At 52.4% G+C, this 17,826-nt stretch overlaps 1 protein-coding gene across 1 annotated transcript in view; it reads right to left on the bottom strand.

Annotated features, from left to right (window-relative positions):
- LOC120039304 (CD9 antigen-like) overlaps positions 1-17,826 on the bottom strand; it is an 81,461-nt gene that overhangs the window by 24,277 nt on the left and 39,358 nt on the right. Inside the window, exon 2 of the mRNA XM_038984760.1 lies at positions 17,274-17,376. Within this exon, the coding sequence (XP_038840688.1) occupies positions 17,274-17,376 (103 nt within the window). The remainder of the gene's footprint in view (positions 1-17,273; positions 17,377-17,826) is intronic.

Genomic DNA, 17,826 nt, shown 5'->3' with positions numbered 1-17,826 from the left:
TACTTACACTCTACATGCTAACCTCCTTATACCCCAACCCCTATACCTTTACACTGCTAACCCCTCTAACCCTACCTTACACTCTAGCCTGCTAACCCCTTATACCCAACCCCCTATACCTACACTCTAGCCTGCTAACCCCTTACACCCCAACCCCCTCTACCTTACACTCTAGCACTGCTAACCCCTATACCCAACCCCCTTCACTCTAGCCTGCTAACCCCCTTACACCCCAACCCCTATACCTTACACTCTAGCCTGTAACCCCTTATACCCAAACCCTTACCTTACACTCTAGCCTGCAACCCCTTAACCCCAACCCACCTATACCTTACACTCTAGCCTGCTAACCCCCTTATACCCCAACCCCTAGTACCTTACACTCTAGCCTGCTAACCCCCTTATACCAACCCCCTATACCTTACACTCTAGCCTGCCTAAACCCCTTACACCCCAACCCCCTATTACCTTACACTCTAGCCTGCTAACCCCGATACACCCAACCCCTATACCTTACACTCTAGCCTGCTAACCCCCTTCACCCCAACCCCCTATACTTACACCTAGCCTGCTAACCCTCCTTATACCCCAACCCCCTACCTTACACTCTAGCTGCTAAACCCCCTTCCTAGCTGAACCCATACACAACCCTATACCTACACTTAGCCTGCTAACCCCTTACCCCAACCCACTATACACTTACACTCTAGCCTGCTAACCCCCTTATACCCCAACCCCCTATACCTTACACTCTAGCCTGCTAACCCCCTTACACCCCAACCCCTATACCTTACACTTAGCTGCTAACCCTCCTTATACCCCAAACACCTGATACCTTACACTCTAGCCTGCATAACCCCTTACACTCTAGCCTGCTAACCCCCTTACTACCCCCAACCCCCTATCCTTACAATCTAGCATGCTACCTTACCACCCACAACCCCTATACCTTACACTCTAGCCTGCTAACCCCCTTATACCCCAACCCTCCTTACACTCTAGCCTGCTAACCCCTTACAACCCAACCCCCTATACTACACTTAGACTGCTAACCCCCTTATACCCCAACCCCTATACCTTACACTCTAGCCTGCTAACCCCTTACACCCAAACCCCATATAACCCTTTTACACTCTAGCCTGCTAACCCCCTTATACCCCCAACCCCCCTATACTACACTCTAGCCTGCTAACCCCCTTACACCCCAACCCCCTGATACCTTACACTCTAGCCTGCTAACCCCCTTATACCCCAACCCCCTATACCTTACACTATAGCCTGCTAACCCCTTATACCCAACCCCCTATACCTTACACTATAGCCTGAACCCTAACCCCCCTTACACTCTAGCCTGCTAACCCCCTTCTACCCCAACCCATAATTACACTCTCAGCCTGCTAACCCCCCTTACACCCCCCAACCCCCTAACCTTCACACTCTAGCCTGCTAACCCACCTTATACCCCAACCCCCTTACACTCTAGCTGCTAACCCCCTTACTACCCCAAACCCCCTATACCTTACACTCTAGCTGCTAACCCCCTTACCCCAACACCTACCTCACCTCGTAACCCCCTTACACCCAAACCCCTATACCTTACACTCTAGCCTGCTAACCCCTTTTACACCCCAAACCCCATATACCTTACACTACTAGACTGCTAACCCCCTTATACCACCAACCTCCTATACCTTACACTCTAGCCTGCTAACCCCCTTACTACCCCAAACCCCCTATACCTTACACTCTAGCTGCTAACCCCCTTACACCCCAACCCCCTATACTTACACTCTAGCCGCTAACCCCCTTATACCCCAACACCTATACCTTACACTCTAGACCTGCCACCCCAAACCACCTATACCCTACACTCTCACCTGCATAACCACCCTTATACCCCACCCCTATACCTTACACTCTGCTGCTAACCCCTTTCCACCCCAAACCCTATACCTTAACACTCTAGCCTGCTAACCCCATTACACCCCAACCCCCTTATACCTTACACTCTAGCCTGCTAACCCCTTATACCCCAACCCCTATACCTTACACTCTAGCTGCTAACCCTTATACCCCAACCTCCTACCTTACACTCTAGCCTGCTAACCCACTTATACCCCAACCCCCTATACCTTACACTCTAGCCTGCTAACCCCCTTACACAACATAACCCATATACCTTACACATCTAGCATGCTAACCCCCTTAAACCCCAACCCCCTATACCTTACACTTAGCCTGCGAACCCCTACCCCAACCCCTATACCTTACACTCTAGCCTGCTAACCCTATTAAACCCCAACCCCCTATACCTTACACTCTAGCCTGCTAACCCCATTAACTCTAGCCTGCTAACCCCTTATACCCCAACCCCTATACCTTACACTCTAGCTGCTAACCCCCTTACACCAACCCCCATAACCTTACACTCTAGCCTGCTAACCCCTTATATACCCCAACCCCTTACACTCTAGCATGCTAACCCCTTACACCCCACAAAACCCCCCCTATACCTTACACTATAGCCGCTGCTAACCCCCTTATACCCCAACCCCTATACTTACACTCTAGCTGCTAACCCCCTATTACACCCACAACCCCCCTATACCTTACACTCTAGCCTGCTAACCCCCTATACCCCAACCCCCTTCACACTCTAGCCTGCTAACACCCCTACACCCCAACCCCCATACCTTACACTCTAGCGCCTAACCCCATTAACCCACACCCCTATACCTTACACTCTAGCCGCTAACCCCTTATACCCAACCCCCTAACCTTACACTCTAGCCTGTACCTTAACTCTCACTGCTCCCTAACCCCAAACCCCCTATACTTACACTCTAGCTGCTAACCCCCTTACACCCCAACCCCCCTATACCTTACACTCTAGCCTGCTAAACCCCCTTACACCAACCCCTATACCTTACACTCAGCCTGCTACCCCCTACCCAACCCCTATACCTTACACTCTAGCCATGCTAACCCCCTTATACCCAACCCCTATACTTACACTCTAGCTGCTAACCCCCTTACACCCAACCCCCTATACCTTACACTCTAGCCTGCTAACCCCTTATACCCCAACCCCCTATACCTTACTCTAGCATGTAACCCCTTACACCCCAACCCCCTATACCTTACACTCTAGCCTGCTAAACCTACACCCAAACCCCCTATACCTTACACTCTAGCCTGCTAACCCCTTAATACCCCAACCTACCTTACACTCTAGCCTGCTAACCCCTACTACCCCAAACCCCTATACCTAACTTAGCCTGCTAACCCTTATACCCACCCCTATACCTTACACTCTAGCTGCTAACCCCTTATACCCCAACCCCCTATACCTTACACTCTAGCACTTGCTAACCCCCTTAACCCCAACCTCCCTATACCTTACACTCTAGCCTGCTAACCCTATACCCCAACCCCTATACTTACACTCTTAGCTGCTAACCCCCTTACACCCCAACCCCTAACCTTACACTCTAGCCTGCAACACCCTTACCCAACCCCTTAACTCTAGCCTGCTAACCCCTTAACCCACACAAACCCCTAACCTACACTCTAGCCTGCTAACCCCTTATACCCAACCTCTATACCTTACACTCTAGCCGTACCCCCTTATACCCCAACCCCCTATACCTTACACTCTAAGCTGCTAACCCCTTAACCCAACCTCCTATACACTACACCTCTAGCCTGCTAACCCCCCTTACCCCAACCCCCTAACCTTACACTTAGCCGCTAACCCCCCTTAACCCCAACCCCCTATACCTACACTCTAGCCTGCAACCTTATTACCCCAACCCCTATACCTTACACTAGCCTGCTAACCCCCTAACCAACCTCCTATAACTCTTAACACTCTAGCCTGCTAAACCCCCTTATACCCCAACCCCCTATACCTTAACTAGCCTGCTAACCCCTTACCCCAAACCCCTATCCTTACACTCTAGCATGCTAACCCCCTTACACCCCAAACCCCTATACCTTAACTCTAGCTGGATAACCCCTTACACCCCAACCCCTATACCTTACACTCTAGCCTGCTAACCCCTTATACCCCAACCCCTATACTACACTCTAGCTGCTAACCCTACACCACCTAACCCCCTTAACCCCCCCTATACCTCTACACACTTAGCCTGCTCACCCACATTACACCCAACACCCTACACTTACACTAGCCATAGCAACCCCTCTACACCCAACCCCCTACTTACACCTACCCCTACAGGCCTGCTAACCCCTACACCCCAACCCCTTACACTTGAGCACCCTATCCGCAACCCCTTATTACCCTCTTCAACCCACCTATACCAACCACTCATACACTCTAGCTGATAACGCATTACCAACCCCCATACCTACACTTAGCTGCCTACCTTATACCCAACCCCCATACCCTTACACTACGCCTGCTAACCCCTTACACCCAACCCCATACCTACTACTCTAGCCTCTAACCCTTACACTCTCAAACCCCCTTACACTCTACTGACTAACCCCTTAACCCCCCTATACACCTTACCCTACACTCTAGCCTGTACACACACACACACACACACACACACACTTGTTTGGTGCCAACAGATCCAGCTAGAGGAAATGATGTCTTGGTCAACAGATCATGGTGATGTCAGAAGAACAACTCCTCCCACTAACGGATTCTGAGACAGAATTAACATGATGTCATTCCTCTGTAACCCTGGTGATATAGCAGCCCTCTGTAACCCTGGTGATATAGCATCCCTCTGTAACCCTGGTGATATAGCAGCCCTCTGTAACCCTGGTGATGTAGCAGCCCTCTGTAACCCTGGAGATATAGCAGCCCTCTGTAACCCTGGAGATATAGCAGCCCTCTGTAACCCTGGTGATATAGCAGCCCTCTGTAACCCTGGTGATATAGCAGCCCTCTGTAACCCTCTAACCCTAACCCCTGTAATTAACATGATGTCATTCCTCTGTAACCCTGGAGACATAGCATCCCTCTGTAACCCTGGTGATATAGCAGCCCTCTGTAACCCTCTAACCCTAACCCCAGTAATTAACATGATGTCATTCCTCTGTAACCCTGGTGATAGAGCAGCCCTCTGTAACCCTGGTGATAGAGCAGCCCTCTGTAACCCTGGTGATAGAGCAGCCCTCTGTAACCCTGGTGATATAGCATCCCTCTGTAAACCCTGGTGATATAGCAACCCTCTGTAACCCTGGTGATATAGCAGCCCTCTGTAACCATGGTGATATAGCAGCCCTCTGTAACCCTGGTGATATAGCAGCCCTCTGTAACCCTGGTGATATAGCAGCCCTCTGTAACCCTGGTGATATAGGAAGAACTTACTTCCGGGTTGGAGCGAGTGGTCGCATTTCGCATTTCGCTCCGCAGGTAGTATTACATTTCATTACAGTACAACGGTTTGACTTGTCTGATCTTAGCTAGCTACATAGCCGTCTTTGTATCAAAGATAATTGTGTAGTTTAGAGTATTATCGTAATTACCGAGGTTAGCTAGTCAGCTATTTTCGTCCTAGTCAACACTGCTAGCTAGCCAGCAGCTAGCAGCTAGCCAACGTCTACCGTCTACCGAAGAGCAGCACTGTAGAAACGATTACATTAGTTTCTACATTACAACGGAACGACTTGATTAGTGTAGTGTTAGCTAGCTACATAGTTGTCGTTGCTGTCTTTGTATCCAAGGTAATTGTGTAGTTAGAGTAATTATCGTAATTACCGAGGTTAGCTAGCCAGCTATTTTCGTCCTAACGTAGGCAACACTGCTAGCAAGCCAGCAGCTAGCCAACGTCTACCGTCTACCGAATTGCAGCACTGTAGAAACTATTACATTACAACGGAACGACTTGATTAGTGTAGTGTTAGCTAGCTACATAGTTGTCTTTGCTGTCTTTGTATCCAAGATAATTGTGTAGTTTAGAGTAATTGTCAAGGTTACCTAGCCAGTTACCGAGGCTACCTAGCCAGCTACACTTTCAAACTAAGTAAACAACGCAGCCACTGCTAGCTAGCCTACTCCACCAGCCAGCAGCACTATCACTTTAGTCAATAAGATTTTTTGCAACGTAGCTTAACTTTCTGAACATTCGAGACGTGTAGTCCACTTGTCATTCCAATCTCCTTTGCATTAGCGTAGCCTCTTCTGTAGCCTGTCAACTATGTGTCTGTCTATCCCTCTTCTCTCCTCTCTGCACAGACCATACAAACGCTTCACACCGCGTGGCCGCCGCCACTCTAACCTGGTGGTACCAGCGCGCACGACCCACGTGGAGTTCCAGGTCTCCGGCAGCCTCTGGAACTGCCGATCTGCGGCCAACAAGGCAGAGTTCATCTCAGCCTATGCTTCCCTCCAGTCCATCGACTTCTTGGCACTGACGGAAACATGGATTACCACAGATAACACTGATACTCCTACTGCTCTCTCCTCGTCTGCCCACGTGTTCTCGCACACCCCGAGAGCTTCTGGTCAGCGGGGTGGTGGCACTGGGATCCTCATCTCTCCCAAGTGGACATTCTCTCTTTCTCCCCTGACCCATCTGTCTATCGCCTCCTTTGAATTCCATGCTGTCACAGTTACCAGCCCTTTCAAGCTTAACATCCTTATCATTTATCGCCCCCCAGGTTCCCTTGGAGAGTTCATCAATGAGCTTGACGCCTTGATAAGTTCCTTTCCTGAGGATGGCTCACCTCTCACAGTACTGGGTGACTTTAACCTCCCCACGTCTACCTTTGACTCATTCCTCTCTGCCTCCTTCTTTCCACTCCTCTCCTCTTTTGACCTCACCCTCTCACCTTCCCCCCCTACTCACAAGGCAGGCAATACGCTTGACCTCATCTTTACTAGATGCTGTTCTTCCACTAATCTCATTGCAACTCCCCTCCAAGTCTCCGACCACTACCTTGTATCCTTTTCCCTCTCGCTCTCATCCAACACTTCCCACACTGCCCCTACTCGGATGGTATCGCGCCGTCCCAACCTTCGCTCTCTCTCCCCCGCTACTCTCTCCTCTTCCATCCTATCATCTCTTCCCTCTGCTCAAACCTTCTCCAACCTATCTCCTGATTCTGCCTCCTCAACCCTCCTCTCCTCCCTTTCTGCATCCTTTAACTCTCTATGTCCCCTATCCTCCAGGCCGGCTCGGTCCTCCCCTCCTGCTCCGTGGCTCGACGACTCATTGCGAGCTCACAGAACAGGGCTCCGGGCAGCCGAGCGGAAATGGAGGAAAACTCGCCTCCCTGCGGACCTGGCATCCTTTCACTCCCTCCTCTCTACATTCTCCTCTTCTGTCTCTGCTGCTAAAGCCACTTTCTACCACTCTAAATTCCAAGCATCTGCCTCTAACCCTAGGAAGCTCTTTGCCACCTTCTCCTCCCTCCTGAATCCTCCTCCCCCTCCCCCCCTCCTCCTCCCTCTCTGCGGATGACTTCGTCAACCATTTTGAAAAGAAGGTCGACGACATCCGATCCTCGTTTGCTAAGTCAAACGACACCGCTGGTTCTGCTCACACTGCCCTACCCTGTGCTTTGACCTCTTTCTCCCCTCTCTCTCCAGATGAAATCTCGCGCCTTGTGACGGCCGGCCGCCCAACAACCTGCCCGCTTGACCCTATCCCCTCCTCTCTTCTCCAGGCCATTTCCGGAGACCTTCTCCCTTACCTCACCTCGCTCATCAACTCATCCTTGACCGCTGGCTACGTCCCTTCCGCCTTCAAGAGAGCGAGAGTTGCACCCCTGCTGAAAAAACCTACACTCGATCCCTCCGATGTCAACAACTACAGACCAGTATCCCTTCTTTCTTTTCTCTCCAAAACTCTTGAACGTGCCGTCCTTGGCCAGCTCTCCTGCTATCTCTCTCAGAATGACCTTCTTGATCCAAATCAGTCAGGTTTCAAGACTAGTCATTCAACTGAGACTGCTCTTCTCTGTGTCACGGAGGCGCTCCGCACTGCTAAAGCTAACTCTCTCTCCTCTGCTCTCATCCTTCTAGACCTATCGGCTGCCTTTGATACAGTGAACCATCAGATCCTCCTCTCCACCCTCTCCGAGTTGGGCATCTCCGGCGCGGCCCACGCTTGGATTGCGTCCTACCTGACAGGTCGCTCCTACCAGGTGGCGTGGCGAGAATCTGTCTCCGCACCACGTGCTCTCACCACTGGTGTCCCCCAGGGCTCTGTTCTAGGCCCTCTCCTATTCTCGCTATACACCAAGTCACTTGGCTCTGTCATATCCTCACATGGTCTCTCCTATCATTGCTATGCAGATGACACACAATTAATCTTCTCCTTTCCCCCTTCTGATAACCAGGTGGCGAATCGCATCTCTGCATGTCTGGCAGACATATCAGTGTGGATGACGGATCACCACCTCAAGCTGAACCTCGGCAAGACGGAGCTGCTCTTCCTCCCGGGGAAGGACTGCCCGTTCCATGATCTCGCCATCACGGTTGACAACTCCATTGTGTCCTCCTCCCAGAGTGCTAAGAACCTTGGCGTGATCCTGGACAACACGCTGTCGTTCTCAACTAACATCAAGGCGGTGACCCGTTCCTGTAGGTTCATGCTCTACAACATTCGCAGAGTACGACCCTGCCTCACACAGGAAGCGGCGCAGGTCCTAATCCAGGCACTTGTCATCTCCCGTCTGGACTACTGCAACTCGCTGTTGGCTGGGCTCCCTGCCTGTGCCATTAAACCCCTACAACTCATCCAGAACGCCGCAGCCCGTCTGGTGTTCAACCTTCCCAAGTTCTCTCACGTCACCCCGCTCCTCCACTCTCTCCACTGGCTTCCAGTTGAAGCTCGCATCCGCTACAAGACCATGGTGCTTGCCTACGGAGCTGTGAGGGGAACGGCACCTCCGTACCTTCAGGCTCTGATCAGGCCCTACACCCAAACAAGGGCACTGCGTTCATCCACCTCTGGCCTGCTCGCCTCCCTACCTCTGAGGAAGTACAGCTCCCGCTCAGCCCAGTCAAAACTGTTCGCTGCTCTGGCACCCCAATGGTGGAACAAACTCCCCCACGACGCCAGGTCAGCGGAGTCAATCACCACCTTCCGGAAACACCTGAAACACCACCTCTTTAAGGAATACCTAGGATAGGATAAAGTAATCCTTCTAACCCCCCCCCCCCCCCCCCCCCCCCCTTAAAAGAGTTAGATGCACTATTGTAAAGTGGTTGTTCCACTGGATATCATAAGGTGAATGCACCAACTTGTAAGTCGCTCTGGATAAGAGCGTCTGCTAAATGACTTAAATGTAAATGTAAATGTAATATAGCTGCCCTCTGTAACCCTGGTGATATAGCAGCCCTCTGTAACCCTGGTGATATAGCAGCCCTCTGTAACCCTGGTGATATAGCTGCCCTCTGTAACCCTGGTGATATAGCAGCCCTCTGTAACCCTGGTGATATAGCAGCCCTCTGTAACCCTGGTGATATAGCAGCCCTCTGTAACCCTGGAGACATAGCAGCCCTCTGTAACCCTGGTGATATAGCAGCCGTCTGTAACCCTGGAGACATAGCAGCCCTCTGTAACCCTGGAGACATAGCAGCCCTCTGTAACCCTGGAGACATAGCAGCCCTCTGTAACCCTGGTGATATAGCAGCCCTCTGTAACCCTCTAACCCTAACCCCAGTAATTAACATGATGTCATTCCTCTGTAACCCTGGTGATGTAGCAGCCCTCTGTAACCCTGGTGATGTAGCATTCCTCTGTAACCCTGGTGATATAGCAGCCTTCTGTAACCCTGGTGATGTAGCAGCCCTCTGTAACCATGGTGATATAGCAGCCCCCTGTAACCCTGGTGATATAGCAGCCCTCTGTAACCCTGGTGATAGAGCAGCCCTCTGTAACCCTGGTGATAGAGCAGCCCTCTGTAACCCTGGTGATAGAGCAGCCCTCTGTAACCCTGGTGATAGAGCAGCCCTCTGTAACCCTGGTGATAGAGCAGCCCTCTCTAACCCTGGTGATAGAGCAGCCCTCTGTAAACCCTGGTGATATAGCATCCCTCTGTAAACCCTGGTGATATAGCAGCCCTCTGTAACCCTGGCGACATAGCTGCCCTCTGTAACCCTGGCGACATAGCTGCCCTCTGTAACCCTGGTGATATAGCTGCCCTCTGTAACCCTGGTGATATAGCAGCCCTCTGTAACCCTGGTGATATAGCAGCCCTCTGTAACCCTGGTGATATAGCAGCCCTCTGTAACCCTGGTGATATAGCAGCCCTCTGTAACCCTCTAACCCTAACCCCAGTAATTAACATGATGTCATTCCTCTGTAACCCTGGTGATGTAGCAGCCCTCTGTAACCCTGGTGATGTAGCAGCCCTCTGTAACCCTGGTGATGTAGCATTCCTCTGTAACCCTGGTGATGTAGCATTCCTCTGTAACCCTGGTGATATAGCAGCCTTCTGTAACCCTGGTGATGTAGCAGCCCTCTGTAACCATGGTGATACAGCAGCCCCCTGTAACCCTGGTGATATAGCAGCCCTCTGTAACCCTGGTGATATAGCAGCCCTCTGTAACCCTGGTGATATAGCAGCCCTCTGTAACCCTGGTGATATAGCAACCCTCTGTAACCCTGGTGATAGAGCAGCCCTCTGTAACCCTGGTGATAGAGCAGCCCTCTGTAACCCTGGTGATAGAGCAGCCCTCTGTAACCCTGGTGATAGAGCAGCCCTCTGTAACCCTGGTGATATAGCATTCCTCTGTAAACCCTGGTGATATAGCAGCCCTCTGTAACCCTGGTGATATAGCATCCCTCTGTAAACCCTGGTGATATAGCAGCCCTCTGTAACCATGGTGATATAGCAGCCCTCTGTAACCCTGGTGATATAGCAGCCCTCTGTAACCCTGGTGATATAGCAGCCCTCTGTAACCCTGGTGATATAGCAGCCCTCTGTAACCCTGGTGATATAGCAGCCCTCTGTAACCCTGGTGATAGAGCAGCCCTCTGTAACCCTGGTGACATAGCAGCCCTCTGTAACCCTGGTGACATAGCAGCCCTCTGTAACCCTGGTGACATAGCATCCCTCTGTAACCCTGGTCATAGAGCAGCCCTCTGTAACCCTGGTGATAGAGCAGCCCTCTGTAACCCTGGTGATATAGCAGCCCTCTGTAACCCTGGTGATAGAGCAGCCCTCTGTAACCCTGGTGACAGAGCAGCCCTCTGTAACCCTGGTGACAGAGCAGCCCTCTGTAACCCTGGTGATATAGCATCCCTCTGTAACCCTGGTGATAGAGCAGCCCTCTGTAACCCTGGTGATAGAGCAGCCCTCTCTAACCCTGGTGATAGAGCAGCCCTCTGTAACCCTGGTGATAGAGCAGCCCTCTGTAAACCCTGGTGATATAGCATCCCTCTGTAAACCCTGGTGATATAGCAGCCCTCTGTAACCCTGGCGACATAGCTGCCCTCTGTAACCCTGGTGATATAGCTGCCCTCTGTAACCCTGGTGATATAGCAGCCCTCTGTAACCCTGGTGATATAGCAGCCCTCTGTAACCCTGGTGATATAGCAGCCCTCTGTAACCCTGGTGATATAGCAGCCCTCTGTAACCCTCTAACCCTAACCCCAGTAATTAACATGATGTCATTCCTCTGTAACCCTGGTGATGTAGCAGCCCTCTGTAACCCTGGTGATGTAGCAGCCCTCTGTAACCCTGGTGATGTAGCATTCCTCTGTAACCCTGGTGATGTAGCATTCCTCTCTAACCCTGGTGATATAGCAGCCTTCTGTAACCCTGGTGATGTAGCAGCCCTCTGTAACCATGGTGATACAGCAGCCCCCTGTAACCCTGGTGATATAGCAGCCCTCTGTAACCCTGGTGATATAGCAGCCCTCTGTAACCCTGGTGATATAGCAGCCCTCTGTAACCCTGGTGATATAGCAACCCTCTGTAACCCTGGTGATAGAGCAGCCCTCTGTAACCCTGGTGATAGAGCAGCCCTCTGTAACCCTGGTGATAGAGCAGCCCTCTGTAACCCTGGTGATATAGCATTCCTCTGTAAACCCTGGTGATATAGCAGCCCTCTGTAACCCTGGTGATATAGCATCCCTCTGTAAACCCTGGTGATATAGCAGCCCTCTGTAACCATGGTGATATAGCAGCCCTCTGTAACCCTGGTGATATAGCAGCCCTCTGTAACCCTGGTGATATAGCAGCCCTCTGTAACCCTGGTGATATAGCAGCCCTCTGTAATCCTGGTGATATAGCAGCCCTCTGTAACCCTGGTGATATAGCAGCCCTCTGTAACCCTGGTGATAGAGCAGCCCTCTGTAACCCTGGTGACATAGCAGCCCTCTGTAACCCTGGTGACATAGCAGCCCTCTGTAACCCTGGTGACATAGCATCCCTCTGTAACCCTGGTCATAGAGCAGCCCTCTGTAACCCTGGTGATAGAGCAGCCCTCTGTAACCCTGGTGATATAGCAGCCCTCTGTAACCCTGGTGATAGAGCAGCCCTCTGTAACCCTGGTGACAGAGCAGCCCTCTGTAACCCTGGTGACAGAGCAGCCCTCTGTAACCCTGGTGATATAGCAGCCCTCTGTAACCCTGGTGATAGAGCAGCCCTCTGTAACCCTGGTGATAGAGCAGCCCTCTGTAACCCTGGTGATATAGCTGCCCTCTGTAACCCTGGTGATATAGCAGCCCTCTGTAACCCTGGTGATATGATGATACACCCTCCAACCCTGACTCTGTCCCTGACCCCTTACTCTGTCCTTGACTCTGTCCCTGACTCTGTCCCTGACCCCTTACTCTGTCCTTGACTCTGTCCCTGACTCTGTCCCTGACCCCTTACTCTGTCCTTGACTCTGTCCCTGACTCTGTCCCTGACCCCTTACTCTGTCCTTGACTCTGTCCCTGACTCTGTCCCTGACCCCTTACTCTGTCCCTGACCCCTTACTCTGTCCCTGACTCTGTCCCTGACCCCTTACTCTGTCCTTGACCCCTTACTCTGTCCTTGACTCTGTCCCTGACTCTGTCCCTGACCCCTTACTCTGTCCCTGACTCTGTCCCTGACCCCTTAACCTGTACCTGACTCTGTCCCTGACTCTGTCCCCGACCCCTTACTCTGTCCCTGACTCTGTCCCTGACTCTGTCCCTGACCCCTTAACCTGTCCCTGACTCTGTCCCTGACTCTGTCCCTGACCCCTTAACCTGTACCTGACTCTGTCCCCGACCCCTTACTCTGTCCCTGACTCTGTCCCTGACTCTGTCCCTGACCCCTTAACCTGTCCCTGACTCTGTCCCTGACTCTGTCCCTGACCCCTTAACCTGTACCTGACTCTGTCCCTGACTCTGTCCCTGACCCCTTAACCTGTACCTGACTCTGTCCCTGACTCTGTCCCTGACCCCTTACTCTGTCCCTGACTCTGTCCCTGACCCCTTACTCTGTCCCTGACTCTGTCCCTGACTCTGTCCCTGACCCCTTACCCTGTCCCTGACTCTGTCCCTGACCCCTTACTCTGTCCCTGACTCTGTCCCTGACCCCTTACTCTGTCCCTGACCCCTTACTCTGTCCCTGACTCTGTCCCTGACCCCTTACTCTGTCCCTGACTCTGTCCCTGACTCTGTCCCTGACCCCTTACTCTGTCCCTGACTCTGTCCCTGACCCCTTACTCTGTCCCTGACTCTGTCCCTGACCCCTTACCTGACTCTGTCCCTGACCCCTTACCCTGTACCTGACCCCTGTCCCTGACTCTGTCCCCGACCCCTTACTCTGTCCCTGACCCCTTACTCTGTCCCTGACTCTGTCTCTGACTCTGTCCCTGACCCCTTACCCTGTCCCTGACTCTGTCCCTGACTCTGTCCCCGACCCCTTACTCTGTCCCTGACTCTGTCCCTGACCCCTTACTCTGTCCCTGACTCTGTCTCTGACTCTGTCCCTGACCCCTTACTCTGTCCCTGACTGTCCCTGACCCCTGACTCTGTCCCTGACCCCTTACTCTGTCCCTGACTGTCCCTGACCCCTTACCTGACTCTGTCCCTGACCCCTTGACTCTGTCCCTGACCCCTTACTCTGTCCCTGACCCCTTACTCTGTCCCTGACTCTGTCCCTGACCCCTGACTCTGTCCCTGACTCTGTCCCTGACCCCTTACTCTGTCCCTGACCCCTTACTCTGTCCCTGACTCTGTCCCTGACTCTGTCCTTGACCCCTTACTCTGTCCTTGACTCTGTCCCTGACTCTGTCCCTGACCCCTTACTCTGTCCCTGACCCCTTAACCTGTACCTGACTCTGTCCCTGACTCTGTCCCCGACCCCTTACTCTGTCCCTGACTCTGTCCCTGACCCCTTAACCTGTACCTGACTCTGTCCCTGACTCTGTCCCTGACTCTGTCCCTGACCCCTTAACCTGTACCTGACTCTGTCCCTGACTCTGTCCCTGACCCCTTACTCTGTCCCTGACCCCTTAGTCTGTCCCTGACCCCTTACTCTGTCCCTGACTCTGTCCCTGACTCTGTCCCTGACCCCTTACTCTGTCCCTGACTCTGTCCCTGACTCTGTCCCTGACCCCTTACCCTGTCCCTGACTCTGTCCCTGACCCCTTACTCTGTCCCTGACTCTGTCCCTGACCCCTTACTCTGTCCCTGACTCTGTCCCTGACCCCTTACTCTGTCCCTGACTCTGTCCCTGACCCCTTACTCTGTCCCTGACTCTGTCCCTGACCCCTTACCTGACTCTGTCCCTGACCCCTCACCCTGTACCTGACCCCTGTCCCTGACTCTGTCCCTGACTCTGTCCCTGACCCCTTACTCTGTCCCTGACCCCTGTACCTGACCCCTGTACCTGACCCCTGTCTCTGACTCTGTCCCTGACCCCTTACTCTGTCCCTGACTCTGTCTCTGACTCTGTCCCTGACCCCTTACTCTGTCCCTGACCCCTTACCCTGTCCCTGACCCCTTACCCTGTCCCTGACTCTGTCCCTGACTCTGTCCCTGACCCCTGACTCTGTCCCTGACCCCTTAACCTGTCCCTGACCCCTTAACCTGTCCCTGACTCTGTCCCTGACCCCTTAACCTGTCCCTGACTCTGTCCCTGACCCCTTAACCTGTCCCTGACCCCTTAACCTGTCCCTGACCCCTTAACCTGTCCCTGACCCCTTAACCTGTCCCTGACTCTGTCCCTGACCCCTTACTCTGTCCCTGACCCCTTACTCTGTCCCTGACCCCTTACTCTGTCCCTGACCCCTTACTCTGTCCCTGACCCCTTACTCTGTCCCTGACCCCTTACTCTGTCCCTGACCCCTTACTCTGTCCTTGACTCTGTCCCTGACCCCTTACTCTGTCCCTAACCCCTTACTCTGTACCTGACTCTGTACCCGACCCCTTACCCTGTCCCTGACTCTGTACCCGACCCCTTACCCTGTACCTGACCTGTACCTTATCCTGACCCCTGTCCCTTTGTCCCTGACCCCTTACTCTGTCCCTGACTCTGTCCCTGACCCCTTACTCTGTCCCTGACTCTGTCCCTGACCCCTTACTCTGTCCCTGACTCTGTCCCTGACCCCTTACCTGACTCTGTCCCTGACCCCTCACCCTGTACCTGACCCCTGTCCCTGACTCTGTCCCTGACTCTGTCCCTGACCCCTTACTCTGTCCCTGACCCCTGTACCTGACCCCTGTACCTGACCCCTGTCTCTGACTCTGTCCCTGACCCCTTACTCTGTCCCTGACTCTGTCTCTGACTCTGTCCCTGACCCCTTACTCTGTCCCTGACCCCTTACCCTGTCCCTGACCCCTTACCCTGTCCCTGACTCTGTCCCTGACTCTGTCCCTGACCCCTTAACCTGTACCTGACTCTGTCCCTGACCCCTTAACCTGTCCCTGACCCCTTAACCTGTCCCTGACTCTGTCCCTGACCCCTTAACCTGTCCCTGACTCTGTCCCTGACCCCTTAACCTGTCCCTGACCCCTTAACCTGTCCCTGACCCCTTAACCTGTCCCTGACCCCTTAACCTGTCCCTGACTCTGTCCCTGACCCCTTACTCTGTCCCTGACCCCTTACTCTGTCCCTGACCCCTTACTCTGTCCCTGACCCCTTACTCTGTCCCTGACCCCTTACTCTGTCCCTGACCCCTTACTCTGTCCCTGACCCCTTACTCTGTACCTGACTCTGTACCCGACCCCTTACCCTGTCCCTGACTCTGTACCCGACCCCTTACCCTGTACCTGACCTGTACCTTATCCTGACCCCTGTCCCTTTGTCCCTGACCCCTGACTCTGTCCCTGACTCTGACCTCTGCGCCTGACCTCTGCCCCTGACCTCTGCCCCTGACCTCTGCCCCTGACCTCTGCCCCTGACCTCTGCCCCTGACCTCTGCCCCTGACTCTGACCTCTGCCCCTTACTCTGTCCCTGACCCTGACCTCTGCCCCTGACTCTGTCCCTGACCCCTGTCCCTGACTGTCCCTGACCCTGACCTCTGCCCCTGACTCTGTCCCTGACCCCTCACCCCTTATCCTGACCCCTATCCCTTTGTCCCTGACCCCTGTTCCTGATCCCTGTCTCTGACCCCTGTTCCTGATCCCTGTCTCTGACCCCTGTTCCTGATCCTGTGTAGAGAGTTAAGTATGTGTGTATGTTAGAAACCTATTTTTGGACCTTAGAGTTTCTAACAGACATGATGATACCACTAGCTGAGAGGAGATATTTTATGCTGTAGGGGTTAGGGTGTAGGGGTGTAGGGGTTAGGGTGTAGGGGTTAGGGTGTAGGGGTTGGGGTGTAGGGGTTAGGGTGTAGGGGTTATAGTTATGGGTGAGAAGCAGGATTTAAGGTATAGGGGTTAGGGTGTAGGGTGTAGGGGTTAGGGTGTAGGGGTTAGGGTGTAGGGGTTGGGGTGTAGGGGTTAGGGTGTAGGGGTTAGGGTGTAGGGGTTGGGGTGTAGGGGTTAGGGTGTAGGGGTTAGGGTGTAGGGGTTAGGGTGTAGGGGTGTAGGGGTTAGGGTGTAGGGGTTGGGGTGTAGGGGTTGGGGTGTAGTGGTTAGGGTGTAGGGGTTAGGGTGTAGGGGTAAGGGTGTAGGGGTTAGGTTGTAGGGGTGTAGGGGTTAGGGTGTAGGGGTAAGGGTGTAGGGGTTAGGGTGTAGGGGTAAGGGTGTAGGGGTTGGGGTGTAGGGGTTGGGGTGTAGGGGTTAGGGTGTAGGGGTTGGGGTGTAGGGGTGTAGGGTAAGGGTGTAGGGTGTAGGGGTTAGGGTGTAGGGGTTAGGGTGTAGGGGTTAGGGTGTAGGGGTAAGAGTGTAGGGGTTAGGGGTGAGAGTCTTACCGGTGAAGAAGACAGAAGGAGAGTCCTCTCCACTGAACAGTCCCTCAGTCCGAGAGTCAAAACGCAGCCACAGCCCTACAGCCAATACTCCTGTTCCTGCCAACTGACACACACACACACACACACACACACACACACACACACACACACACACACACACACACACACACACACACGTTAGAAACAGTGTAAAGAACAGTTCAGATTTTGGAAATGATGCCCAGCAGGCACTTTTCCTCGACTCCCCCCCCACACTTTCTAGAAAACTGGTTTCAGGCTGCTACATCCATTATAATATAACAGTAATATAGTAATATAATAATATAACAGTAATATAATATTATGGAAATATAATAGTAATATAATATAGAAAAATAATAATATAACAGTAATATAATAATGTTATAGTAATATGATAATATAATAGTAATATAATAATATAATAGTAATATAATAATATAATAGTAATATAATAATATAATAGTAATATAATAATAGTAATATAATAATATAGTCATATAATAATATAGAAAAATAATAATATAACAGTAAT

The sequence above is a fragment of the Salvelinus namaycush genome, unplaced genomic scaffold, assembly GCF_016432855.1.
Source record: "Salvelinus namaycush isolate Seneca unplaced genomic scaffold, SaNama_1.0 Scaffold263, whole genome shotgun sequence".
In the NCBI taxonomy this organism is placed as follows: domain Eukaryota; kingdom Metazoa; phylum Chordata; class Actinopteri; order Salmoniformes; family Salmonidae; genus Salvelinus; species Salvelinus namaycush.
Note: the sequence above shows the minus strand (reverse complement) of the source record. Positions and strands in the feature narration are given on the sequence as shown.